The sequence below is a fragment of the Phascolarctos cinereus genome, unplaced genomic scaffold, assembly GCF_003287225.1.
Source record: "Phascolarctos cinereus isolate Bilbo 61053 unplaced genomic scaffold, phaCin_HiC Scaffold_726;HRSCAF=1367, whole genome shotgun sequence".
Lineage (NCBI taxonomy): Eukaryota > Metazoa > Chordata > Mammalia > Diprotodontia > Phascolarctidae > Phascolarctos > Phascolarctos cinereus.
The window spans coordinates 135,996,050-136,023,716 of record NW_027556098.1 but is presented as its reverse complement, the minus strand read 5'-3'; the positions used below and the strand labels follow the sequence as shown (position 1 = coordinate 136,023,716).

The 27,667-nt window shown below is 40.9% G+C and overlaps 1 protein-coding gene across 2 annotated transcripts in view; it reads right to left on the bottom strand.

Moving 5' to 3' along the window:
* Positions 1 to 4,331, bottom strand: part of IWS1 (interacts with SUPT6H, CTD assembly factor 1) — a 43,163-nt gene extending 38,832 nt beyond the window's left edge. The window contains exons 1-2 of one of the 2 annotated variants that reach the window (XM_020967160.2): positions 3,958 to 4,331; positions 1,505 to 1,620 (exon numbers count right to left, since the gene is read on the bottom strand). In XM_020967160.2, coding sequence (XP_020822819.1) covers positions 1,505 to 1,620; positions 3,958 to 3,991 — 150 coding nt within the window. In that variant the 5' untranslated portion in view covers positions 3,992 to 4,331. The remainder of the gene's footprint in view (positions 1 to 1,504; positions 1,621 to 3,957) is intronic. The other variant, XM_020967159.2, reaches the window with a different exon arrangement.
* Positions 4,332 to 27,667: the final 23,336 nt, after the last annotated feature.

Sequence of the window (27,667 nt, the reverse complement as noted above, 5' to 3'; positions counted from 1 at the left end):
GGCTAGGAAGAACTTTCTAATAATTAGAGCTGTCTCAAAGTAGAACGGGCTGCTTTGGAAACAGGAGGTTTCTCCTCACTGAAGGTCGTCAAGCAGAGTCTAAAAAACCACTCTGGGACCTCTCAGAGTGAGGATTCCTTTTCTGGATTTAGGAACTAGATGGCCCTTCTAAATCTCAGATTCTATGAACACCACAATCTCTGAAAACTTAAAGGTACAGGTGACACAAGGGGCAATGGAGTAATGCATGATGGGTATAAAGATGCTTCCAATGATGAACTATACAAAAGAAATGGTTTAAGGGCTATCACAGAAGAAATGATAGGAAAAGGTGAATTGGCATATGACACATAACAAGTGCAAGGGATGGATAGCTTGACTGCTGCACTAATAAATAGCCTCCTATTGTTAGCTAGAAAGCCTCTGCAAAGGATCTGAAGGGGAACACAAAGATTGGGAAGGAATATAAGGGTTGCAATCTGTATTGCTGAAAAGAATAAACATATTGAGAACATATTCACTACATTATTGAAGAATGTTCTTCATTTTCACATGTGCACAAACACTTCTTCACTAATTCAATGATGTATTGCTTAAACAAAAAACCAAGCTGTCTTTACTGTTCCTATTTCCTTGTGCTTCAAATCTTGCATACAACAACTTATAGTAGAGTAATAAATGTTAGTTTTATTTTTATTACCGGTATATAGTACTGCCTATATGACCTAGGAAGGTGGCGATATAATTTTTAAGTTATCTACACATACCTGTGAAGTTAGAAAGAGATAAGACCTTAGAGACCATCTAGTCTGAGGACTAGGCTAAACACTCTGAAATGTTTTTGTGCAGAACTTACCTACAGCTTGGGTTCTTGAATCTCCATACCTTTTTAAGCTCAATTTTGCTTTGATCATTAATACATATGTAATTTAACAACTTAGCCCTGGAACTTCATGCTGACTGAAAAGTAAAAACAGGCAACTTAATTTAACTTTTAAATTCTTATACACTGTTCTAACCAGATAAGCCTTTGAGGATCAGATCCGTAAATAAAGTTTTAGCAAATAGTAGTTTACTATGAAAATTTATAACATGCTCCACAACCTGTGACTGAAGACTGGCACTTTACTTCTGTAAGCCATTGGTGCTTACTGCCATCATACTGCATCAGTGAATCTGACTAGAACTGGAAGCCACCATTGGGCCAATCCATTTTTTACACCCACATTCAAGGCTGCAATTGCCTAATATTTGAAAATAAAAGAATGAAAATTTTAAAGCAACCAAAACTGTTTTTACTGCCAATTTATAAATAATAAGCAACTCTACTTTTACTTCCAAAAAAACTTTTTAATTAACTTCCCCACCCTTCCCACCTTGCTCCCCAGAAATCACTAAGTTTTGATGACAAATTCTGACATAATTTCCAAGATCCACTCTAAAGGAAGCAGTTCTAATTAAATACAACAATGAATCCTCCCCAAAGATGCTGTTCAACCAATACCTCTGAATGATGCTCTAAACTTCCATTGTCTGATCCAGAGTGCTGTTCAATTACATCATCTTCAACGTCTGACCCTGAATCCCGTTCATCCTGTACTGGGGTAGCTCCACCATCATCTGCTCAAAAACAAAACAATAAAAATCCCACTTAAAGGGTAAGATGGATGATGTCTTGGGCTACAACTAAGATTAAGTTTAAAGTATAGCCAAAGGTTGCCACTAGCAAACAGCATAACTAAGGACATTATGTTTCTACATTAGATTTGTATTAAAAATGCCATATGTGTCATATAGTGACAAGTATAACAATGACTAGTAACCACATCAATATGATGAGAGGTATGTAGAACTAGCAAACATCAATAGAGAAGCCAGGGAGCAAGTGAAAGATCTCTAAACATCACTCCTATTTGGCTAACTAGATCATACTATACTTCATATTGAAAATCAGATCTCATTCTGGTAGACCTAAAATACAGCATGGCAAAGTAATTCACAAATAGTGAAGGTCCATACCTCCAAATATTAATTTTGCACGTGAGAGAACTGAAGTACTCATTTTAAAAAATACATCAATCTACACTTACAAGTACTTGGTTATCAGGTGAAATAGGTCACAAAAATTAAATATAACATCTCCAAATATTAATTTTGCACATGAAAGATCTGAAGTAATCATTTAAAAAAGTAAATCAACCTACACTTACAAGTATTTGACTATCAGGTGAAACAGGTCACAAAAGTTTATATCTACGTAGCTTTCAAATAGAACTTCAACATCTATTTTGCCCCTGACCATCGTCAACCTATAATTTTTTTTAGCATTCAAAGATCCATTGCTGAATCACAATAAGCATCTTTAGAGAGTTTAGGACCATCCAACTCAAAAGCTTGGTCCTACCTGGAACACTTACAACATAAAGAATACTGGTAAAAACAGATTAAAATAGTTAGTAATCAAAGTTGTAATATGAACATGAGAAAGCATTAAAGGAAATAACACTTAAGCATTCCTCACTACTTTATGCTGATAAGCATATTTTGCCAACTATTTGCTACAAAGTCTTAACAGTCAATCTAAATCGAAAGCAGGATCAAATTTAACTTTAATTAGTCACTTCTGGGGCAAAGAATTCCCAGTGGGGCAAACCAGTGACATCAGATACTACCAGTAGACCCAAGACATAAAAATGGAAGAAAGAAAAGAGTTGATTAAGCAAGAGAGCTAGAGAGAGGAAAAATAGAAAATACAAGCACTATGAAGCAGGCTCTCTCTCTCCTTCCCTCCTTTTCCTTTTTCACTCTTTGAATCCTTAGCGCCTAGCAGTGCCAGGGATATAGCAGGTTTGTTTAATAAAGAATGAGAAAAAAAATTACAGTGTGTAGTGCAAAATGTCACTAACAACTAAATGCCATTTGCGGGCCACCTTTGAGATCTAGAACATTCACTGAATCCAAGTAGGAACAGAAGCACATTTCCAAAATGTTCACTGCCTAAAATCTAAGGAACTTCCTAATGGGAAAGGAATTCAAAGAGTTTGTGCTATTTAAAGATTAATTTAAATATCCTTTAGAGACCAACTAGTACTACCTAATAATTTTTACAGATGAATAAACTGAGGTTCACAAAATACGACTTATCCAAGGGCCAAACGACAGTAAGAAGCATCAAGGGTACTGAAGCCCAAGTCTCCTGATCTAGTCCATCGCCTTTTCAACACATCAAACAACTTGCCCAAAGTCCCGAAGCCTAATTTAGAACCTAGCGTTTTGGTCACTGGATAGCTGTGGCCATCAGTTTCCTTACTTCTCCAAACCTTCATTTTCTCATCTGTAAGATGGGTTTAGTGCTGTTACACTATTCAACTCAAACGACTTTTGTGAGAAAAACACTATTCAATAAAGACCAAATCCTACATGGGGAGTGAGCTATTTTCTGGCAGATGCTTTGGTTACCGACTCTGCAGGCCATCTGAGGATTTCGACAGCCAGAACAGTTGCAAGCTCGGTGAGCTGCAGGCCCGGGACACCGCTCGGAAAAGGCACACCGAATCCGGATTCCCTCGGATTGGCAACTTTTTAGCCAAAGAGAATCTGACTTTGAAACTGATAACGACTGCTCGGAAACCTAGTGTCTCCCCTTCCCGGGGTTTCTTCCACTCTGGACACCGACTTCACTTTGGGGGAGAAACGATCTCCCCGTAGGCAAACAACGGTTGGTCAGCAAGCAACCATTAGGCGCCGACTGTGTGCCGGACACGGTCCCGGGCGCGGAGTGCGCGACCTCCACTCCTTGTTCCGCCAGAATCTCCTCTTTTCTCCCAGGGGCGTTCGGAGGCCCCGAGGATGGGCCCAGACTTGGATGAAGACCCTCACCGGGGCAGGACGGAAGTTCCCCGGGGAGCCTGCCTTTTGCCCCCTTCCCAGCCCCTGCCATCCCCGGGGCCTCCTCACCAGACTGGTCGCCGCTGTAATACTCCATCTCCATGGCGGGCCCGGGCCCGGGCCCGAGCTGGGCGCCTGGACCGGGAGGCTCCGGGCCCCCCGCGCCGCGCCCCCAGCCTCCTCCCCGCTACCGACCCCCTCTCCTCCCCTCCCGGCTCAGCCCGGCCTGAGGCTCAGGAGGGCGCCTACCGGACCCCGAATCAGAGGGGGGTCCCTGCGACCTGCAGCAAGGAGGGACGGAGAGGGGGCGGGGAGGCTGCCGGGAACCTCCGCGAGAAAGAGCCGACCGCTGCCTAGGGCCGGCCTAGTGTGATTTGTCCCCCAGCCGGCGGGAGAGAGGCTTCCCAGCAGCACCTCCGTGACCAAAATGGCGCCTGCCCAAGACCCTCAAAGGGACCTAGTGCGCAGGCGTCGCGACGACTCAAAGGGCCAATGAGCGGCGGGAGACGGTGGCTGCGGAGGGTTTTCGAGAATGGGCGGAGGAGAGCATTAAAAGGGGTACTCCGATTGCGTTCCTGGAAGGCAGAGCTTCACCAGCTCCCTATACGACCCGAGTGCGTACCCTGGATGGCGGTCCGGCCCCCTGCTCCGACAATCTCAGGCTTCGTCGTCGTGCGTTTCTAAGCCACTCTATTCCTGAAGAGGTAGGTGGCGAGCTGCTGGGACTACAGTTCCCAGCATGCAACAGTGTGCCTGAGGACTACTACTCCCAAACATGCCCCTGGAAACGAGGAAATTTCTGTTCTCCGCCAGCGTTGTCAGTATGGTGATGCACGGTGGATCTCAAAGTTGGCTGTGTGAACGTCTTCGACCATTATTCTTTTTTAAAAGAACAAACTTGTCTCCATATTTCAGGATATGGATATTTAGGGCGGCAAAGTGAGCCCTTCTCTTGAGGTCTGAGATTTGGAACAGGGAGGAGCTGTCTAGTCTCCTTTCTGGCTAGGCCTAAATTCAGTTCTTCGCCCGGCAATCATCTTTCTGCCCTCTGATTGGTAGAGCTGTGTGGGAGCAGAGACCTTTGGGAAATGTAGTCTGACTGAACCCGGGCAAGAAGGGCAAGCGCGCTTCAGACAAAGCTTGGCCGGTACTTCTGAACCTATCCTTTTTCTGGACTCATTGCGGGGGAAGCCAACTGTCCAATGAATTAAAAAGTAAAATCAACTTCTATTGAAAGAGGAAAAAACAACAATCCAATGATTTTTTTAAAATAAGAATTTCTACTGAAAAGGGGGGGAGAAAACCCAACGCCCCAATTACTTTATTTTAAAATCAGAATTCCCTTTATTTTCTCAGAAATTTCTAGTTACCACCTTGATTCACACTTTTTCTTTTTTCGACTCGAGCATTTATTAAGCTCCTACTCTGTGCAAGGCAGACGCGCTGCTTGTTGAAGTGGATAGAGTGCATTGTAATCAGGAAAATCTAAATTCAAGTCCGGTGTCTGATGCACATTAAGTGTATGTTCAGGGGAGGGTCACAATCTCTTAGTGTGCCAGGTTACTCTCTAAAAGACTAAATTACTCTGCAGATCTGCATGGGTAGAGGGAGTTTCCCTTCAGGAGTTCTGAACACAAATGAAAATAAGTCCAAATGAAATGACAAGAGACTGTACTATAGGCTCTGGGGAAAATAAATGATAGAAGTCCTGTTTTCAAGAAGGTTATATTCTAATGAGGAAAGTCAGTAGTTAATAAGCACTTACTAAGGGGGAAGGTAATAAACATTTATATAGTGTCTCCTATACTCCAAGCGCTCTGCTAAGCCCTGGGGATACAAGAAAGGCAAAAGATAGTTCCTGCTCTCAAGAAGCTCACAATATAAGGGAAGAGAAAAATATGTACTACTTACAGAGCTTGCTTTAGGGCACTTGGGTAAGGAAGGAGTAAGCTGGAGGTAAGAATGGCCTTGGTAAATGTTTAGCAACCAGTTCTCAAAAAATATATATATGTTTAAGTTTAATCTGAATCACACATTTTCTCCATCATTTTACTAAGTTTATACAAGTCACAAAATAACAAATTAAGCCCTGATTTGTAGCATTTGCAAATTCCTGGATGTAATGCCCAGACTGAAAATTTAACAAATCTTCTCTTGAAAGTTGGTTTGAGATGGCACTAGTATGTCCTTGGGAAGAGGGGTGAAAAGGAAGCAGCACTTTTAGTGAAAAGAAAATAGAATTTGGAGTAAGAGGACCTACTACCTGGTGTATCCAGAGACAAGTCACTATAACTTTTAAACTTGTTTCCTTGTTTGTAAAATGGAAATGATATTATCTAGAGTATTTACTCAGGTGATTGCTGTTGGGAGCAGATAGTGCTAGTGTTTGAAGATATTTTAGAGGCCATTTAATCTATCCACTCTCCTCACCCTACCCCCTACTATAAAAAAAGGAAGCTGAATCCCAGAGAGATTAAGTGAGTTGCACAAGGTGCACATCAGAGGCATCAAAAATTTTAAAGGTTGTCATTGTATGGAGACTAAGGTTTTCTAAATATCAGCAACTAATTGTTAATCCACAAAATGATGACATAAGGGTTTTTTAAATATAAATTTATTTATTTTTCGTTTTCAACATTCATTTCCACAAGTTTTTGAGTTCCAAATTTTCACCCTGTCTCACCCCTCCCTCCACCCCAAGATGGCATGCACTCTGAATATCCCTTCCCCTACTCTGTCCTCTCTTCTATTTCTCCCCCCTGCTCTTATCCCCTTCCCCTTCTATTTCCCAGTAGCATGTGAGAACATTTTTTTAAAACATATGTTTTACTTTAGGTTTCAAATTTTCTCTCTTCCTCCCTCCCCACCCACCCTCATTGAAAAGGCAAGCAACTCAATATAGGTTGTACATGTGCAACTATGCAAAACACTTCCATAGTAGACATGTTGTGAAAAACTAACTCTATTTCCCTTAATCCTATCCTGCCCTCCCATTTATTCTATTCTTTCTTTTAACCCTGTCCTTCCTCAGAAGTATTTACTTCTGATTACCCCCTTTCCCAATCTTCCCTCCTCTATCATCCCCCTGCTCTCTTGTCCCCTTTCCCCCTATTTTCCTGTAGGGTAAGACAGATTTCCATACCCAATTGAATGTGTATGTTATTCCCTCCTTAAGCCAAATCCTATGAGAATAAGATTCACTCATTCCCTCTCACCTTCCCCTGTTTCCCCTCCACTGTAAGAGACTTTTTTTTCTGTTTTTTTGTGAGATAATTTACCCCATTCTACCTCTCCCTTTCTTCTTCTCTGAGTATAATCCTCTCTCATCCCTTAATTTTATTCTCCAGATATGACCCCTTAATCTTCAACTCACCCTGTGCCCTCTATCTATCTATATATACATACATATAATTTTTTTCCTCCAACTACCCTAATACTGACAAAGGTCTCATGAGTTATAAATATCATCTTTCCATGCAGGAATGTAAACAGTTCAATCTTAATAAGTCTCTTATGATTTCTCTTTCCTGTTTACCTCTTCATGTTCCACTTGAGTCCTGTATTTGAAAGTCAAATTTTCTATTCAGCTCTGGTCTTTTCATCAAGAATGCTTGAAAGTCCTCTATTTCACTGAATGACCATTTTTTCCCCTGAAGGATTATACTCAGTTTTGCTGGGTAGGTGATTCTTGGTTGTAATCCTATCTCCTTTGCCCTCCGGAATATTATATTCCATGCCCTGCGGTCCTTTAATGTAGAAGCTGCTAAATCTTGTGTTATCCTGATTGTGTTTCCACAGTACTTGAATTGTTTCCTTCTGGCAGCTTGTAATATTTTCTCCTTGACCTGGGAACTCTGGAATTTGGCTAATATTCCTAGGAGTTTTCCTTTGGGGATCTCTTTCAGGAGGAGATCTGTGGATTCTTTCAATTTCTATTTTGCCCTCTGGTTCTATATATCAGGGCAGTTTTCCTTGATAATTTCTTGAAAGATGATGTCTAGGCTCTTTTTTGATCATGGCTTTCAGATAGTCCAATAATTTTTAAATTCTCTCTCCTGGATCTATTTTCCAGGTCAGTTGTTTTTCCAATGAGATATTTCACATTTTTTCTAATTTTTCATTCTTTTGGATTTGTTTTACAGTGTTTGATTTCTCATAAAGTCACTAGCTTCCAATTGCTCTATTCTAATTTTTAAGGAAGTATTTTCTTCAGTAATCTTTTGGACTTCCTTTTCCATTTGGCCAATTTTTCTTTTTAGGGCATTTTTCTCCTCATTGGCTTTTTGGACCTCTTTTGCCATTTGGGTTAGGCTATTTTTTAAGGTGTTATTTTCTTCAGTATTTTTTTGGGTCTCCTTTAGCAAGCTGTTGACTTGTTTTTCATGATTTTCTTGCATCACTCTCATTTCTCTTCCCAGTTTTTCCTCTACTTCCCTTACTTGCTTCTCAAAATCCCTTTTGAGCTCTTCCAAGGCCTGGGACTGATTCATATTTTTCTTGGAGGCTTTGGATGTAGGAGCTTTGACTTTGTTGTCTTCTTCTGGTTGTATATTTTGATCTTCTTTTCACCAAAGTAAGATAATATAGTCTGACTTTTTGTGCTGCTTGCTCATGATCCCAGCCAATTACTTGAGTTTTAAACTCTTTGTTAAGGTAAGAGTCTGCTTCCAATGTGGAGAATGTACTGTCCCAAGCTTCAGGGGTTTGTACAGCTGTTTTCAGAGATACTTGTAGGGACCTGTAAATTTTCAGTTCTTCCAAGGTGGTATGATAAGGGGCAAGGTGTTTACTCCTTTCCTGGCCTGTGACCACAAGTACTGCTTTCTGTCCTGTAACTGTGAGGAGGGTTCCTCTCCATAGCCACTACAAGCTCCACCATGCCAGCACTCCTCCTTACCCCAGCACCGCTGCCCAGAACTGCAACACAGATCCAAACATGGGCAAAGCAAGAGATTCCTTCCTCAGCACTGGCAAAGAGATCCCTGCAATCCCTCTCTGATCAGCCACTGGATTCTCCCTCAGTCTGTGGGCCAGAACCTCGGGAAGCAGCTGCTACCCCCAGGGCCACACTCTTGGGGAATGGAACTGAGACCCCACGCTCCTCTCTCAGCACCGCAGAAACAGACTTTTCCCACTGACCTTCTAAGTTGTCTTTGGCATTGGTGGATTGAGGAGTCTGGAAACCTCCACAGCTCCCCGCGATTCAGTCCTCTGAGGTCTGCTCCAGATTTGCTGCAGCCTGCACGCCTATGCCACACTGTGCTCCACTCCCAGCCCACCTTTCTGATCAATCATCCAGGTTGTCTTGGGATGGAAATTTGTTTCACTCTGTCTTTTTGTGGGTTCTGCTGCTTCAGAATTTTTTTAGAGCCTTTTTTTATGAGTATTTGGAGGGGTTTAGGGGAGAGCTCAAGCGAGTCACTGCTTTCACTCTGCCATCTTGGCTTTGCCTCCAACATAAGGGTTTTGATCAAGCTTCTTCCCTCGATAAGTTCAATAGGTGACTGGGGCCCCATTTGGCTCAAATTGGGGAGGACAGATTTTGTGGAAGAACCTATTCCCTTGTCTTGGTCCCTTTGTCTTCAGTGCTTTTATCCTGCCCATCCTACAGAAGCCTAGCTACCTTTCTTTAGCTTTAGATGAAGACTAAACATGTTCACCCAGAGAGCAGAGAGAATTTCTGATCACCCTTTATGGAGCACAAGTATGAGACTAGAAACCTGAGAATGGACTTTATAGATCCAAGAAGTCCCTCTTGCCTTTGTAGGAGCTATTACCCTGTCTAGGAGTTCTCCTCACCTCCAATTTCAGTAGGAGGCAAGGGTTCATGAATCACATTGTTTAGAAATATCCCTCTCTGGTCAAGTGGGAAAGCAACTGTCTGCCTCTGTCATGTACCTATGAAGGAATTATATCACTGCCCCACCTGCTGGGCTCTCAGAGACCTTCCAGAGGAAAAGTAGAAAAAGGACAAAGGGGACCAAAGGTGTTCTTTTGTCTTCTTTCATAGGCCAGCACCAGCAGCTGTTTTTTCTCACAAAAGGCTGCCATGCCATTCAATTCATCCTGGGGGGAAACCCAGTTGGTGAAAGGAGAAAAGGAGGATGACAAGGGTATATTCCAAACAAACCAAGCAGTTTGTTTTGTGGGCAGCTGTAGTGCTGAGATTTAATCATATATCTTTTGTCTTCTCAACTTTTGTCTCAACCCTTGTCTTTTGTCCTCTCAACCTCCCCCCACCCCCCACACACAACTTTTTACCAGGGGACATGTTGCCTTCCTCTACAGGGAGATGCTTTCAGAAGTCCCCAATGTAGGCTCACAACCCTGTAAACCCTACAAAAGAGTTGGACTAAATGACCCTTACAGTCCCTTCTACCTATGATAATACCATTAAGCTATGATTCTATAAAGGACATACCAGAAACAATAAGAGAGGTAGGCTACTATAAGCAAAGGTTTAGAACTTGTCCAGTAAGGCAGAACAAATTGGAATAAGGTTTTATTACACTCAGAGTGTGTCATTCTCCACTAACAGTTGATGGGGATGTGTCATTTGTAATTTAACAGGCAATATCCATGTGTTATATGAAACAAATAAAACATGACTATTCATTAACATGCAGGTGGTCATACAAAGAAATATAGTATACTTGTTAAAAGAAAATGTATATATCATTTGCCACAGGAGGTAGATAATGGAATTATCTTCTTAGTATAGCTAGTTTCACTAAATCAAAGAAAACTGCCCATCTGGCCAGATAAGAGAAGAGGACATTCCCAGGAGTCTGGAATCCTCCGTCTTCGGTAAGTCCTTTTCTCCTGATAAGAGGAGAAAAGGGGACACTGTGTATCTGGTCTTGCAGTTCATGAGGGGTTACACACAGCAAAATGGTTAATATAGAACAAGATGGAATCAGTTATGTTCTTCCAGAAATTTGTTTTCAACACTAGATATTAAGGTATTTAAAAGGTAAAACTAGGAGAGAGGAGGAGTCTGTAGATATTTTGAAAACACAAAGTCAATAATAGTCCATAAACATTAAGCACCTGCTAGGTGCTAAGCTAAGGGATACAAAGAGAGGTAAAAGATAGTCCCTGCCCTCAAGGACCTCACAATCTAATGAGAGAGACAAGCAAACAAATAGGTACAAACAAGGTATACACCAGATACATAGGTAACAAGAGAGAGAAGGCAGTAGAATTGAGAAGTTGGGAAAGGATTCCTTTAGAAGATGGGATTTTAGCTGGGGCTTAGAGGAAGCCGGGGAAGCCAGTAGGCAGAGATGAAGAGGTTTAAGTATTCAGTGGAAGGTACATGGGAATCAGGAGACCTCAATTTGAGTCCTGATTTTGCCAAGGACTTTGGTGATCTTCCTCAGGCAAACCACTAACTTCTCTCTCTGGTGCCTTGGTTTTTCAATCTCATCAATGCACGGAACTTTTAGAAATAAGGAAAGAATTGGTCTGGGAGCAGCAGACAGGAAGGAAACTTGTACATTCTGCTGCTCCCTCTACAACTTTTTACCCCGAAGTCCACTTACAGAGTTTCATATGTATTCAGGCAAAAAAATAAGGACATTCAGGCTGTGAAACATTGTTCTTCTTTATAATGAATCAGAAGCTGATGTGAGATAAACTGTTGTGGTGCTATAGTGAAAAAACCAAGTCCTAGGAGTTGGGAGGCAAGCTTGAAGTGTAACCTGGGATAATTCAATTGCTTTGGGCTTGTCTCTTCTTTTTAAGAATGATTTCATTTTAGATGATTGCTAAGCTCCATAATAGTATAACGATAATAAGGAGAGGCAGACATAGTGGGTAGGGAAATGGCCTTGGAGCCAGGAAAACCTGGGTTCATATCCTGCCCCTGTCCTGTACTCTGTGACCCTGCGCAAGCAGTTACCCTCTCTGTGCTTGAAGCAGTTCTTTAAGGCTGTGATTTGAGAATAAGTTATCCACATTGATCAAGAGAATTTCCTTCACTTTATCAGTTTCTATTCCAGTGAAATTACAGGTTCAGTCCCTCTATCACTAATAATAAAGAAATAAAATGTAATTCTCTAACCCCAAATTCCCATTTAGTGCATTAGCCACTAGATGTCCTTACCTGTGAAGAAATGTGAAATACTTCTCAAGTATTTCCCCACATAAATTTATATAAATAGTGTTTATCTACGTACTCCCATGTGTATCCACAAGAGCTGGGCTGGGGAAAGGAAAGCATAAAGGAAGCACAAGAGGGGGTGTGTGTGATGCAAAAGTCTCTGTGGCATTGAGGCATTTGTCTTATGCTCTCTGTCTCAGAATAATCACTCTTGCCTACTTTGCCATACTGTCCCAGTAGAATTCCAAAAGATACCAGCTAGAGAAAATCTCCTCATCAAAAACACGAGTAAAGGGGAGCGGGGGGGGGGGGGAGAATGACCTGTTGGTAATCCAGAGCAGAGAGTTCACTCTCTAAAGTGAAAGAGGGGCCTAGCCGGTGAATGTGCGGGTCCCCCAGAGACCCACCTTGTCTAAGTGAGAGGAACGAAAAAGATGTATGATACTCAAGAAAAGCAGAGTTTGGATCATCAAGCAATGAGCAAGCATTTATTAAGTGACCGATGCAGTCAGACACTGCACTAAGTGCTGAGAATACAAATATAAAGAACGAAACAGTTGGTGGCAATGGGAACGGATGCAACCATTTAGGAGAACAGTCTGGAATTACGCCCAAAGACTTAGCAAACTGCCTGTACCTTCTGACCCAGCAATAGCACTACGAGGTCTGCTTCCCAAGGCGATCAGGGAAAAACGAAAAGAACCTGTATGTTCTAAAATATTTATAGCAGCTCTCTTTGTCTTGGCAAAGAGCTGGAAATTGAGGGGATGCCCATCAGTTGGGAACTGGCTATAAGAGTTGTAAAATATAATTGTGGTGGCATACTACTGTGCTGTGAGAAATGATGAGCGGGTTGGTTTTAGAAAAACATGGAAAAGCTTGCATGAAATAATGAAGAGTGAAATGAACGGAACCAAGAGAATGTTGTGTATGGTAACAGCAATATTGTTTGAAGAGCATCTATAAGCAACTAAGTTATTGTTAGTATTCTAAATACTCAAATCAGCTACATAGGGCCTATGAAAGAAGATGCTATCCACATCTCTAGAGAAAGAATTGATAAATAGAAGTATGTATAGTATGGTTTTACCTCTCTCTCTCTTTCTCTTTCTCTGTCTGTCTATTTATATCTATATCTAGTGGTGGCCTTCTCTAGAGTGGGGTGGGGAAAGAGGGAGAAAAAGAAGTGCACAGCAGAAAACAAAAGAAAACTCAGAAGGAAGTGTAGAAAAGCAGGATAGCTTTGAAAAAGGTATGTATTTAAAAATACACGTTAAAAAGATTGTTTTCACATGCAACTGGGAAATAAGAAATACAGGAAATGGGGTATTGCCATATATCCTGCCCTACAGGAAAATAGAAGGGGTAGGGGATAAGAGAAGTGGGGGGGAGAGATAGAAAGGAGGGCAGATTAGGGGAGGGCGTATACAGAATGCATGCCATTTTGGGGTGGGGGAAGGGATGAAATGGGGAGAAAATTTGGAACTCAAAATCTTGAGAAAGTGAATGTTGAAAACTAAAAATAAATAAAGAAAAAAAGAAAAAGATGTGTAGCATTTGTTACATAGTTGGGTTTTTTTTAAATAAACAGTGTGAAAGAGATTCATAGTTCCCTCTCTTTGTGCTGTGCTGTGTAAATGGAATTTTTTTGTATGTAAGTTTGAAAAGAATTTTTAAAAAAAGAATGCAACAATCCCTACTTTCAAGAAGCTTACATTCTAGGACCTTTGTGAGATTTCTTGTGTTACTAGTGTTTGGAGGCTTTCTGACCTTCTGTCCATCCCTGTTAGAATTAGCAGTAGATACCAGAGACTTAGAGCTATTAATCAGTTTAATCTTGCAAGGGTTGCTGATAGAAAATCACGGAAGGAAGAAGTTTTAGTTCTTACTGGCTTAAGGGGAACCTGACTAGTTGACACACCTATTTAGTAACAGAAGTTGAACACTAAAATATAGGTACAAGGGAAGGTGTCTTTAGGATTCCATCATAGCTTCGTCATTGGAGGCAACTGGATGGTGGGGATAGAGTGCTGAACTTGGATTCTAGAAGAGATGAGGTCAGATGTGGCCTCAGACACTTACTAACCATGTGACTTTGGACAAGTCATTTAACCTCTGTCTGCCTCAGTTTCCTTATCTATAAATGGGAATCATAATAATGCCTCCTTCATAGGGTTGATGTGAGGATCAAATAAGATAATTATAAAGTGTTTTGCAAACTTTAAGGTGCTATATAAATGCTAGTTATCATAGCCAGGTGGTGAATCAGAGAGATGACATAATCTATGTTAGGAAGACCCTTTATAACTCTAAGTCCCTATGACTGTCTGTCTTTTTTTTTTTCATTAATTTTTTATTAATTTTTAACATTCACTTCCCTAAGCTTTTGAGTTTTAAATTTTTCTCAATCTCCCTCCATGCCTCTGTCCCCAAGATGGTGTGCAATCTGATATAAGGTGTACATATACATCCCTATTAAACATTTTCATATTACTCATATTGTAAAGAAAAATTAGAACCAATAGGAGGAACCCCAAGAAAGAAGAAACAAAACAAAATAGAAGGGGAAAAAAAAGAGCAAATAGTATGCTTCCATCTGCATTCAGACTTCATAGTTTGTTTTTTTAGGCAATTGGGGTTAAATGACTTGCCCAGAGTCACATAGCTAGTGTCAAATGTTTGGTCTGAGGCCGGATTTGAGCTCAGGTCCTTGTGACTTCAGGGCTGGTGCTCTATCCACTGTACCACCTAGCTGCCCCTCCATACTTCTTTCTCTGGCTGTGGATAGCATTTTCCATCATGAGTCTTTTGGAGTTGTCTTAGATCTTTGCATTGCTGAGAAGAGCCAAGTCTATCAAAGTTAATCATCGCACAAGGTGGCCGTTACCGTGTACAACGTTCTCCTGGTTCTGCTCACTTCACTCAGCATCCCTATGACTGTCTCTTAATTAAGTAGAATGCCCTCAGGAACCAGAAACCAGAGTCTTATTGCCAAACCACCCAAATTGGTCCTTACTTCACTTTCCCGAGTCACAGGAGTACATCATACAAATCAAGCTCATAGGAAAGACAGCCCCACCACTCATCAGCTACTGTAATAGGTTGGAGATGTTTTAAGATTGTTTTAGCACAGTTAATCTAGCACTGCTATGGAGGATGGTTTGGATGGGTATGGACAGACACCAAAGGTAGAGACGAGCCCGGAGAAGGTAATGAAGCCGAAGGTGATTGTGGTATGAAGAGAAAGAAAAGGGACAGATGCTGTTGGAGGATGTATAAATAGGGCTAGTGACTCATTTGCCCAGCCCTGTACTAGGCCTTATGGGTATACCCTGGCCTCAAAAAACTTCCAGTCTAGCTGGGGAGATGATATACTTAACCAAATCCATGAAAATGCAGTAAGTTGTACAAGGGTTCTGTGTTTGGTGTGTGTATTCTGTGTGCTGTTTTGTCTGTATAGGTTATTTGTGCCCACATGAATCTGACTAAATGCGGCCCTCAGGGGCTTTGAACCAGAGTTCAAATCTGGCCTCAGACACTTTATATTTACTAGCTGTGTGGCCCTGGGCAAGTCACTTACCCCAATTGCTTCACCAAAAAGCAAAAATAAATAAATAAATAAATGTGACTCTCAGAGAGGCAAAGAAAGATAGAGTCTCTTCCCCCACCTCTACCCTTTCTTTAAAGGAGTCTTTGATTCCTACCAGGAGAGGAAACAGGAGGTTGAATCCAGAGGCAATCTCATCAGTTCTCTTCAGAGACAGGGGGGTACCAGATCAGAATTATACCTATCTTCTTCTTTAGATATTGTTAGTGTAAGACAAATAATTTTTAGGTTCAAGCTTCACTCTTGATTGTTATCCCTTAACAGGGGAGGAGGGCCCCAAGGGGTGTGTGTGTGTGTGTATATACATGGGGAGGGGGGTGCACATGTGTTTATCTATCTATCCATCTATGGCTTGACTCCTTACCAGATGCTAGTTCCAGCTGCACTTCTGACTTCTGTCCTTTAACAGGGAGGAGGACCCTAAGGGGTGTGTGTGTGTGTGTGTATGTGTGTATGTGTGTGTGTGTGTGTGTGTGTGTGTATGTATCTCTCTCTCTCTCTCTCTCTCTCTCTATATATATATATATATATATATATATATATCTATATATGTATATATCTCCAAGGCTTAACTCCTCACCAGATGCCAATTCCAAAATGAAAGCATATAGCAAATAGCAAATAAATCTATTTATCCAAAACTATTAGCAAATGTAAATCAGAAAAAGTATACATAGGAAAATACATACCAGACAAAAAACAGAGTGAATGAACTATGCCATTGGGAATGAGATAAATTAGCTCAAACAAGAGAGTCTCAGATTTCAACTAAGGGGAAGTTCCCTGAAGTCTCTAGTGGAGTAAACTGGGAATAGGGACATGATTGAGGTTGCCATCTCCTCCGCATGTTGGCTTCTTCCCAGGGTCTTTCTTTCCCTTTAAGAACCTGAAGAGAGCATGAAACTGCATATCTTCTCTCTCAAAACTTAAAAGCCAGAAGTCTGAGATTTCTCTCCCCCCCAAGCTCTCATCAATTCTATCCCTTATACAAACTCAGAGAATTGAGTAATCGTTCTTGGTCAATAACGAGAGTCCCTTAAAAATGGGCTTTGAGACTCAGGTTACAGTTGTAAAACTGTTTTGTAGTTACCACGAAACTACTTAGAATCATAGATTATTGGAACTGAAAGGGCCCTGGGAAGTCATCTAGTCCTATTTCCCTCCTAATAAAGCAATCTCCTCTACAAATTTATTCAACTGATAGTCAACCAACCTCTGTTTGAACACTTCCACTAATTCCCTGGGCAGTCCAATGAATTGTGGATGAAATCCAGTAATTAGACAGTTCTTCCTCATACTGACCTGAAAACTGCGTCTGGACAGTGTTTAGTTTGTCAGTGACCCTCTTAACATTTGATGTCTACAACTGCACACAATATGATATTTATGTGACTTTTTCTTTAACCTAACAAGAGGTTTTATTGATTAAGAAAGGCACGTTTTCACTGACTTTGACTAAATTTCCCCCAAATATACTCAAAATAAGAATTTCTCCCCCTCTGGTCCCAGTTACGAAGTAGATTTACCTAGGAATTCTGGGCAGGTAAGTTTTTTTTTTTTAATAAACATTTGTTTCTTTAAGTCAGCTTAAGTGTAATTGGCTGATATCCTATCTGGAAAAAATAGATCTTGAAATTAGCTGAGTCTAGAAATCATGGCCTTGAAGAAAGTGATAATTACAGATGGTCTTCATTTGGAGATGCCAGAATCCAACTGGAGCTCTGCTCCTCTCTCAAGTACTTATATGTTTATATTACTCATTAATAAACATTTACTAAATGCCTATTATGTGCCAGGCAATGTGCTAAGCACTTTACAAATATTATCTCATTTGATTGTCACAACAATCCTGGGAGATAGGTGCTATATGATCCCCATTTTACAGATGAGGAAACTGAGGCAGATAGATGTTAAGTGACTTGCCCAGGGTCACATAGCTAAGTGTCTGAAGCTGGATTTGAATTCAGTTCTTCCTGACCCCAGGCCCAGCACTCTATCCACTGTGCCATCTAGTTGCTTAAACAACAAAATTAGAGATTGCTATTGAGGTACTAATGTGATAGGGATCTTGGGATCACAGATTTAGAATTAGAAGGGACCTTAAAGGTGATGTAATCCAATCCCCATGTAGCCAAGGAAACTAGAGCTAAGAGATGATAGGTGACTTGCCCCAGGTTACACAGATGGTATGTTACAAAGCCAGATTTGTACCTGGGAGACCTACCTAACTTCCACAGAGTTGCAATTCAAACTTCCCCCTACTCCCAAGACTAATGTGGCTGGAAAAACTCTTTTCCTTTCAAGCTAACTACAGCTTTACTTTTTAAAGAATGTATATTGAGTCTAGTATTGTACAGCACAAATCTTGTGACAATATTTTATGAGGAAAACTGGTCATTTTGATGGAACATTTAATTGAAACCATCATGGTAGAATGAAAAGTGTACTGGATTTAGAGTCAGGATGGGGTTTGAATCCTGACTCTCATGTATTACGTGTATGACTTTGGGCAAGTTACATTTTGTGTGGGCCTCAGTTTCCTCGTCTGTAAATAAGGGACTATATGATTCCCCCAAGTAGAGCTTTTTGGCTCCCTGTGATAGGACCAATAGCTACCTATATTCCTGCAGTGACAGAATTAATATTTACCAGCTGATGTAGCTTTCTTTCCCAGCCCATCCCCACCCCTCACTCCCTACTCAACATGGGGTCGACCCAGGCACTTCCTCTTTCCCTCCTCCATCAGGAATCAGCCTTCCCCCCAAAGAGACCTGATTGTCCCCGGGATCTGATTGGTCCCAGCTTCCCTGATGTGGCTTCCTGGTCACCTAAAGGTACACCAAGTCCCAGTCATCTGGAGTCCAGTCTTCTCACGTTAGGTAGGTGCTTGAGAACACAAATGACCACACCCTTCTGATCTGCTGAACAGACAAGTTTCTGTGAGGAGGCTGTATCTGCAAAAGCTGAAAATAAATTCTATGGTATCCTTGTTGCATATCCTTGATGTTTTTGGGCAAAGAACATCTCCTTTTGACATCTTCAATGACTTACAAGAGCCTTATTTTGTCAACATGCACCTTGAACTAAAAGAGTGCTGATAATACCCATATCCCTCTAAGAGATAACAAAGCTATCCATAGGGGCAGCTAGGTGGCGCAGTGGATAGAGCACTGGCCCTGGAGTCAGGAGTACCTGAGTTCAAATCCAGTCTCAGACCAGACATTTGACACTTATTAACTGTGTGACCCTGGGCAAGTCACTTACCCCCAATTGCCTCACAAAAAAAAAAAAAGCTAAAATTTGATTGACTCAGGGGATCAAGGCCTAGAGGCAAAAAATGCCCACCCATATGAAGTCAGGACCCTTCAGAAGGGATGTCCTGAGACTATTCCAGTCAACATGTCCTGCCCTGCTGACCACACTTATTTCCATATGGAGATTGGGGGGGGAGGTCTACCTAACCTAAAGTACTACTGTTCCTTTGTTGCTTATCCTTGCTATGCTAAGTTAACCTTTTGTTAATTCTTTTTTTTTTCTTTTGGCGAGGCAATGGGGTGAAGTGACTTACCCAGGGTCACACAGTTAGTGTCAAATGTCTGAGGCCAGATTTGAACTCAGGTCTTCCTGAATCCAGGGCCACTGCTCTATCCACTGCACCATCTAACTGCCCCCTTTTGTTAATTCTTGATGACCAATGAAATACCTCATTTCATCTCCACGTTGAACCTAGACTAACAGGGTATTGGCCCGAGTCGCACTGTCCCCCATCCCCCTTCTGCCCCAAACACTTGCCCAAGCTAACTTTCCATCATTAGTAGCATATACCTTGGGCATAGCACATAGCTTATGGGTTTGATAACTCACTATCTGTTTGACTTTGGGCAAGATAGTTGTTTCATGAGCCTTGTTTTCTATATCTCTGAAACAATGGGGTTAGACAAGATTACTTCTGAAGTTCCTTCCAACTTTAAAGCTACAATACCATGAGGAGACTACATGAGATTCTCCAGGATCTTTTTCACCTTTATAGATGAACATACATTTTAATCTGTCTAGAACAGTGTAGATAATTCTTGGAGTTGTCTCCAAGGAATCAAGTGACTTGCTTGTAAGTCACATAGCAAGAGTACTTTTTCCCCTCTCTTATGCTGGTTCTTATTTCTAAATCTGTTATTCTAAAAATAAGGGCTAAGTACAGAGATTTCAGTGTCTAGCAATAAGTAGAAAACAAACATCCCTCAACTGTGAACTATCTGAATGCTTCAGATCAGGGTTGGTTTTTTTAAAGGCTTTTGTCATTTGCTGCATTGGTCAACAATTCATGGAGATAATGTTTTTGCTGTGTGATTTGTTTACTGGTCATCTTTCATGTTATGATTGGTCTATTGCTATAATGGGACTATACTTTTGGTTTCAGTAATATAGTCCTACTTTTTTTTTTGAGGAGCATAAGATAGCAACTTAAATTTACATTCAATTTTACATAGATTTGAGTGGCTGCTTGCTCCAAGTACATAAAATTGATTAATAGAGCCTACTGCTGCAATTGTGCTCAAACCTAACATTCTGGGCCTGTCATATATGAAATGTAGAAATTATTTTAAAAAAATAATTAGTGCACAGTAATGGCTTTTCAGGTTTGGAGAGATTTTAGCCTGGTTATTTGTTGTAGTAAGTCAAATTCCTCAGAAGAACCCTGATCCTGGCATTCAAGGCCTCTAAAATCTGGTTCTAACCTACCTGTCAATTCAACAAACATTCATTAACTAACAAACATTTGCTAAAAATGTTTGCTAATTTTTATGCCAGGTCCTTCCCCATCTTTTGCCCTTTCATTTACTCTCTGTTCTAGTTAATCCACAGCTGCCTTCTCATCCTGTCCTTTCTGACCTCTACCCCATTCCCTATGCCTGTAATCACAGAACCTCAGGGTGAAAAGGGACTTCAGAGTTAATCCAGATTAAGCCATCGCCAACCTGAGAGTCGATTCTATAGCGTAACTGATGTGTTTTCATGTAGCTTCTACTTAAAAGCCTCCAGAGGGGCTGCTAGGTGATGCAGTGGATAGAGCAGTGGACTTGCAGTCAGGAAGACCTAAATCTTGCCTCATAGACTTGCTAGCTGTGTGACCCTGAACAAGTCACGATCTCTGCCTCAATGTTTCAACTATAAAATGAAGATGATAATAGCACCTACCTTTCAGGATTGTTGTGATGATCAAATGAAATAATATTTGTTTAAAAAAGCACTAGTACACTGCCTGGCACATAGTAGGTACTATATAAACCTTTATTTCCTTCTGTTCCCTCCAGTAGAGAAAGCAAACTCTATCTTCTTGGACCATTTCATCTATAGACAATTCTGTTAGGAAATTTTTGCTCATGTGGAGCCTAAATGTGCTAAATCTGACACTTTTATTCATTGTCCCTACTTCCACACTGGAGTCAATCAGAACAAATCTAATCTCTCTTTCCATATGTTAGCCCAGTATTTGTGAGACATTGGCTCCCAGAGGGAGCGCTTTGGCAGCATGACTCAAAAGCTGCTTTCCTTAAGTCTACAAAACGTGGCAAGTCATTATATTAATTATCTAAGCAAGGGAGGGCACAGTCTAAATTGCTAAGCCCCTGTACTGGTGGCACTGGAGTTTTGCTTAACTCCTTACTGGCAAGGTCTGAGTACAGTCTTGAGGATGAAATGGACTATTGCTCAAAACTTTAAAAATGTAAAATCTGTTGTCTATACCTAGCATAGAACCCCTATCTCTGAATTCTCCTCTAATTCACTCCCATTACATTCATAAATTGACACACTTAGCATGCTGTGATCATGTATTTTATTGTATATAACAGTGGCCATCCTGTGGACAAGGTTTAGAGACAGGCCTGCTCCCTGAACACATCTAGTAACAGACACACACACACACACACACACACACACACACACACACACACGTTCTGGCTTTTCCCATGATGTGATATGGTTGATAGCCTAACCCTCTACATCATGCAGGCTAGATTATTTTTTCCTTCAAAGATATTGAAATTATCCTCAAGACTTTATTGGCTCAGAGGACTAAGATTTGGTCCATTGACCTAGCTTCTTGGTAACCTAAGTACAAAAGACTTCTAAGGTCAGGCTTCTGACCCTCAGACTAGAGTGAAAAACATAAGAGCAGGAAAGCTACACTTAACTGAATCAATGCCATATACTCCTGAATATCCTTTCCCAGATGTTGCTAAGTAAACCTTTTTTGTTAACTGTTAAATCATCTGCAAGTATCACATTTTGTTCCAATCTTGAACCTAAACTACTAGAGTGCCCTGAGTCAGGCCTGGCCTATTATACATGGAGCACTCAACCTGAGCCCTCATCACTTCCCCATGGCATGTACCTCTTGATAAAGGGCCTGTGAGATTTCCGGTTAGTCAGCATGTATCGCCTTCTCCCCAGCCCTCTACCGTAACAGAGGGCTGCATCAGGGAGGACTGACCCCTGGCAACAGGAAATGCCTGCTCGGTCGATTTTACTGAGACAGCTTCTGCTCTTGTTTTCTTCTTCCTTTCTTGGGAATGTTTGGCTTGGAACTCTGAGAGCTTTCCTTTGATATATTGATATCTATATTATATATAGATATAGATAGGAATAGATAGATATAGATATACACACCCATATATACATATATATAATTTTAAAATTTGTGTGACATTTTAAGGTTCACAAAGCACTTCATATACATGATCTCATTTGATCCTCCCGACAGCCCTGTGAGGTAAGTGCTATTATTAGCCACATTTTACAGATGAGGAAGCTGAAACTTAGAGAGATTAAGTGACTTCCCCAAGATCACAGAGCTGGTAAATGTCTGAGGCAGGATTCAAATTCAGGTTTTCCTTTTCTGGGTCCTTCACTCTATCCACTGTGCAACCTGGCTGCCTAATGAATCAGAGCACGTGAGAAGAGCCCCACTCTCCCACTCCGGGGGCTAGTATTTGTTAGGAGTGAACCCAGAACTGAGGCTTCTTCATGGGAGAGGTTGCCTTAGCTTCCCTGCGGCAGAGGGCTTGTTATATGTACATAGAACGTGATGAAAAGGAAACTAGATTCCCACGTAGAAACTTTTGCCTCCAAACATCTCTTAGCCCTCTTGTTGTTTCATTCCCAGATCTTTGGGTTCAGCAGGATAGAATCCTAATCATGTGCATTTGAAGCTCACGGGAAGGAACATATAGAGGGAGAAGTATCCTCCATCTCAGACTCATATGCTAACATTGAAATCTGCTTCCTAGCTCACCAGCCCAATGGTCTTCACGATAGATGGTTATCCATGATTCTTGGCTCTTTTCCTCACCAATATACTGCTTCTCACTGGTTCCAGCCCCGAAACTCTCCTTATGGTGTCTTGATAGTACTGGTCATGTGGTTGTTGGCACCTTGAGCCACGGTCTCAGAAGTAAAAATGACAAGGTCAGAGGAAGGAAGATAGGGAATGAAAAGGGAGTTTTGCAACAGTCGGATAGCATCACTTTATCTTGTCTCTTGTCTTCTGCCCTGTTGCAAATGAGAACTCATGGAGAACTAGCTGAAGATGAAAGGGAAGTCATCCTTTCATGCGAGGAAGTTTCATCAGAAACTGCTCCTCCAGTCCTTTTCTCTCTCAATGAATCATCTTTGTGGAATCAGGGGAAAAGGATTCAAGGAAATAAATAGGACAAGCAGGAACACAGGCTCTTGTTCTTGGATGTACCCACAATATTCAACCCCTAGTCTTTGCCAGTTATTGCAATCTTAGTGTGAGTAGTATACCTTTTAAGGGGCAACCATACCAACCTCCACCCCTCTCTGCACCTTGCCTATCAATATTCTCTCTCTGTGTTCAAAGATAGTCTATTGGGTATGCAAAGGGATATTCTCAGTAAATTACTAAAATTGCATCCTAATAAACTTGAAGTAAAACTAGGGAACTCTCTTCTTTCATGGGCTTCCTCTATCTATATCTCAAACTATGAATTTCTAGGCTCAGACAAAATCACTGATAATGGCTGCATATTTTGTTAGTGTATTAGATAATGGAAATTCAGGTAAACCTTCAAACCAGGTACAAAAAACTGCAGTGGGGCTTGCAGCTAGAATTAGCTCTTTCTTCCCTGCTTTAGAATGTTCCCAACCAGTCTGAGATGGGGCTAATAAAGAATGAAATTGGGATTTAAATTCTATGTGGAAATTTCCCCAGCACCATGTTCTGGGAAAAGCTGGGGAGAAAGAAGGAAAGCATTTGGATTCCAATCTTACCAACTGCCATAACTGCCACAATTGCCACTTAGCCTGGTCTCATCTCCAGTCTGCTTTTGCTGTGCCCCCATCTTTTCTCCTCTCAGTCTTTAGTCTAGGAGCTCGTCATCTCATGTCTTGCTTTTTGCCTGTCTGTCTCAAAATGAGTTAATTGTGTGATATTGCAAACAAAATGCCTGCTGCTATGTTAGGACACAGTTAGAGAGATTCAGTGTCAAGGACTTTCCCTACTCAATAAATTCTAGTGGCTCTCTATTGCCTCCAGGATGAAATACAAAATTATCTGTTTGGGTTTCATAACCTAGTCCCCTGCTATTTTCCAGTTTTCTCACACCTCGCTGTCCTCCATATACTCTTTGATCCAGTGACACTGACCCTGATTGTTCCACAAACAAGACCCCTCAACTCTCATCTCCAGCCATTTTCTCTAGCTGCTCTCCATGCCTGGAATGCACTCCCTCCTCATCTCCACCCACTACCTTCCTTGGCTTCCTTCAAGTCCCAACAAAAATCCCATCTTCTGCAGAAAGTCTTTCCCAAGCCACTGATTTGTATTGTTTGTTGATTTCTGAGGTATAAATGCTCACACTGAACATTTAACAATTGGCTCTCTCAAGTCCTTACTCCAACACGTCATTGCTTATACCCTGTAACTTTGTTAGGTGGTTTGAGGGGATTCAATTGATCAAAGGTGACCTGATTAAAACTCAATCAATCAATAAGCATTTATTAAGCACCAGTCACCTACATACAACTCAAATAACATTTATTAAGCATCTGTTATGTGCAAAGTATTTTGCTAGGTGCTGGGAATACAAAGACAAAAATAAAACAGCCCCTGTCTTCAAAGAACATAAAGTCTACTGGCATGATAAGTAAATACAAAATAGAGATAATTTGAGGAAATTGCACCAACAATTGGGGAGATGAAGAAAGGCTTCGAGAAGGAAGTGGAACCTGAACTAAGCCTTGAAGGAAGATAAGTATTCCTAGAGGCAGAGATGAGAGAGAAGGGCATTCTAGCTTGAGAGAGGAGTAGTGAAAATACAGGAAAGAGATGGAGTACAGAGTTTAGGGAGCAGCTACTAGACTGGTTTGTCTGGGACACAAAATATGTAAAGGAAAATAATGTGAAATAAGACAGGAAAGATTGGTTGGAGTCAGATTGTAGAAGGCTGAATGCTTTACTGAAGAATATGTTTTGCCTTAGAGGCAAACAATGCATTAATGAAGGGGAGAGGTTGGAACAAGGTGTCTACTACAATATTCCAGGAAAGAAGCAAGAAAGAAGTGATATGTGAATAAATAGGAGGGAAAAGATGAGAGAGATGTTGTGGAGGTAGAATTAACAGGATTTTGTAAAATCCTGTTGGGTATAGAGGTGAAGGAGAGAATGACATTAAAGAGAGTGATTCGGAGAATGATAGACCTTTAGTAGGAATAGGGAGTTTTGGAGGATAAGTGAGCTTAAGAGTGAAAGTGATGGATTCTGTATTGCACATGTTGAATCTGAGATGCTCATAGTATACACAAGTAAAGGGGTCTAGAAGGTAGCTGACAACTCAAAAATTGATAGAAATTCTCTATGTCAGGGTAGAGGTTTGGACTGAATCTGTAGATCTGGACTTCATTTATGTAGAGAAGACAGTTAAATCAGTGGGGGCAAATAAAAATCACCAAGGGAGGAAAGAAAAAGAGAAGAAGGCCCAGGACAGAACTTTGAGTGACATCTACCCTTAGCACTGGGGAGGAATCTGACCAGCTAAAGAGACTGAGAAGGAACAGTTGGAAGGGTAGGAGTACAACTAGTATCACAAAAGCCAACGCTTTTGTGGAAAAGAGGAAGGCTTTATGGAGAAGATGGGACTTGAAGAAGGGAAGGAATAGGATGATAGATTTTGAGCTGGAAGGGACCCAAGGAGCCAGAGTCCAACTCTGTTCTTACAGTTGAGGAAACTAAGGCACATAGAGATCAAATGATTTGCCAAAATCACGGAACTAATTAGTATCTGAAGCAGTATTTGAATCCAAGTCTTCCTGACTCCAAGTCCAGTTCTCTTTCCACTATACCTAACTGCCTTGAGATGAAGAAAATAGTGTTAGGGTGAGGAAGAGAACGTTTGATAAAGAAGAACATTTTTTTTCTAATTTTTAATGATTTATTCATTACTTAAAAGAATATACATCTAACATAAACCATACAACATCAGTCATCAGGTCAAACATTCAGCTGGTTTCCTTACAGTTTCTGTCAGGAGTTATTTTTAATTTGATCACATTTATCAGATAAAATCTCACCCCATCTGGTATATACACACACTGTGCCAGTGGATTCACTGTACTGACGTACATATAAAATCCACGTGGTATCTGCTCACTGGAGACAAAACAGTGTACACTTGTCAAAAGGTCATTTTTAATATAAGATGGTAAAATTATTTGTAAAACACAGATAAATTTTTCATAAATAGAATCATATCTGGACTTTTGTGTTTCCCAAAGCTACAATAGAGCAGACAAGTTTCAGCACTACTGGGCAACACATTGGCTACTTACTTTATTACCGCAGACTGTCCTTTAACATTAAATGCACAACATTTGTACCACTTAAAACTTGGGTCAGGTGAAAGTCTCATAGTGACCACGTCTGTACTGAAGCTGCCCTGAAATGGTTAAAACAGCTTTTAAAGCCTGTTAGATATAACAAGATTTTAAAACATACTTCATGGAATGTTAGAAGGACATTTCTTTTTAAAGATTTAATTCTTCTACCAGAATGATGAGCTCATTTCGTATTAGGTAAAGCCTTATATCAGTATCTATAAGGAATTGTCACCTATTTAATGTTGCACTAATAATACACCCTCCCCTGTTATAAGCCAGGCCTTATTCAGGCCAATTTGGTGTTTCAGCCTTAGTACTGGAACGGAATGAAACATGCATAAGCCAGTGAACAAAAGAGGTTTACTTAGCCATAGCATGGAAAGGATACTCATCAAGGATATGACACTTGTTCGGGTGGAAGTGGCCTGCCCTCTCCTTACAGAAATGCCCCTACTCAGCAGGATGTGTTGGGTACAGTAATTCCCAAAGCTGTGGGCTATCCATCAAGTCTGAGGGTCACTAACTCCTTCAAGGCTGGTCTTCTATGCCCCAGGCCGACATAGGCAAACTGTGTCAACTGGCTGGAGCATTAGCCTCCTGGACCAATCAATTTCAGGAAAAGCATCCATTTCTAGTAGATAGTGATTGCTTCTACCACACCAGTGGAACCATGGTCAAAGGATATGACCAGACAATTTGTGGAGAAGGAAATACAAACTCTTTGTAGCTATATGCAAAGATGCTCAGATTCCCTAATAATTAGAGAAATAGTAATCAAAAACAAACTTAAGTTTCTACATTATAACTGCTCGAATGGCAGAAAGAACAAAAAAAGTTCATCATTGGTGGGTTTTTCAGGAAAGAGGTGCGTTAATGCATTTTGGTAGGACTGTAGACCAGGGTAATCATTTTGGAGAGTCATTTGACAATATGACCCACAAAAATGACCATAGCTTTCAACTCAGTGATTCCATTTTTAGGACTCCATATCAAATTGTTATACAAAGGAGCCATGATGGTAGATTAGGGGCAGCCACTCAGCTGAACTCTCCCAACATTTTCCTCCAAACAACTTTGACATAATGATTCAAATAAAATTTTGGAGAGGCAGAGCTAACAAAAAGCCTGGGCGACATATTTTTCTGGCTTAAGAAAACTTAAACAGTAGGCAG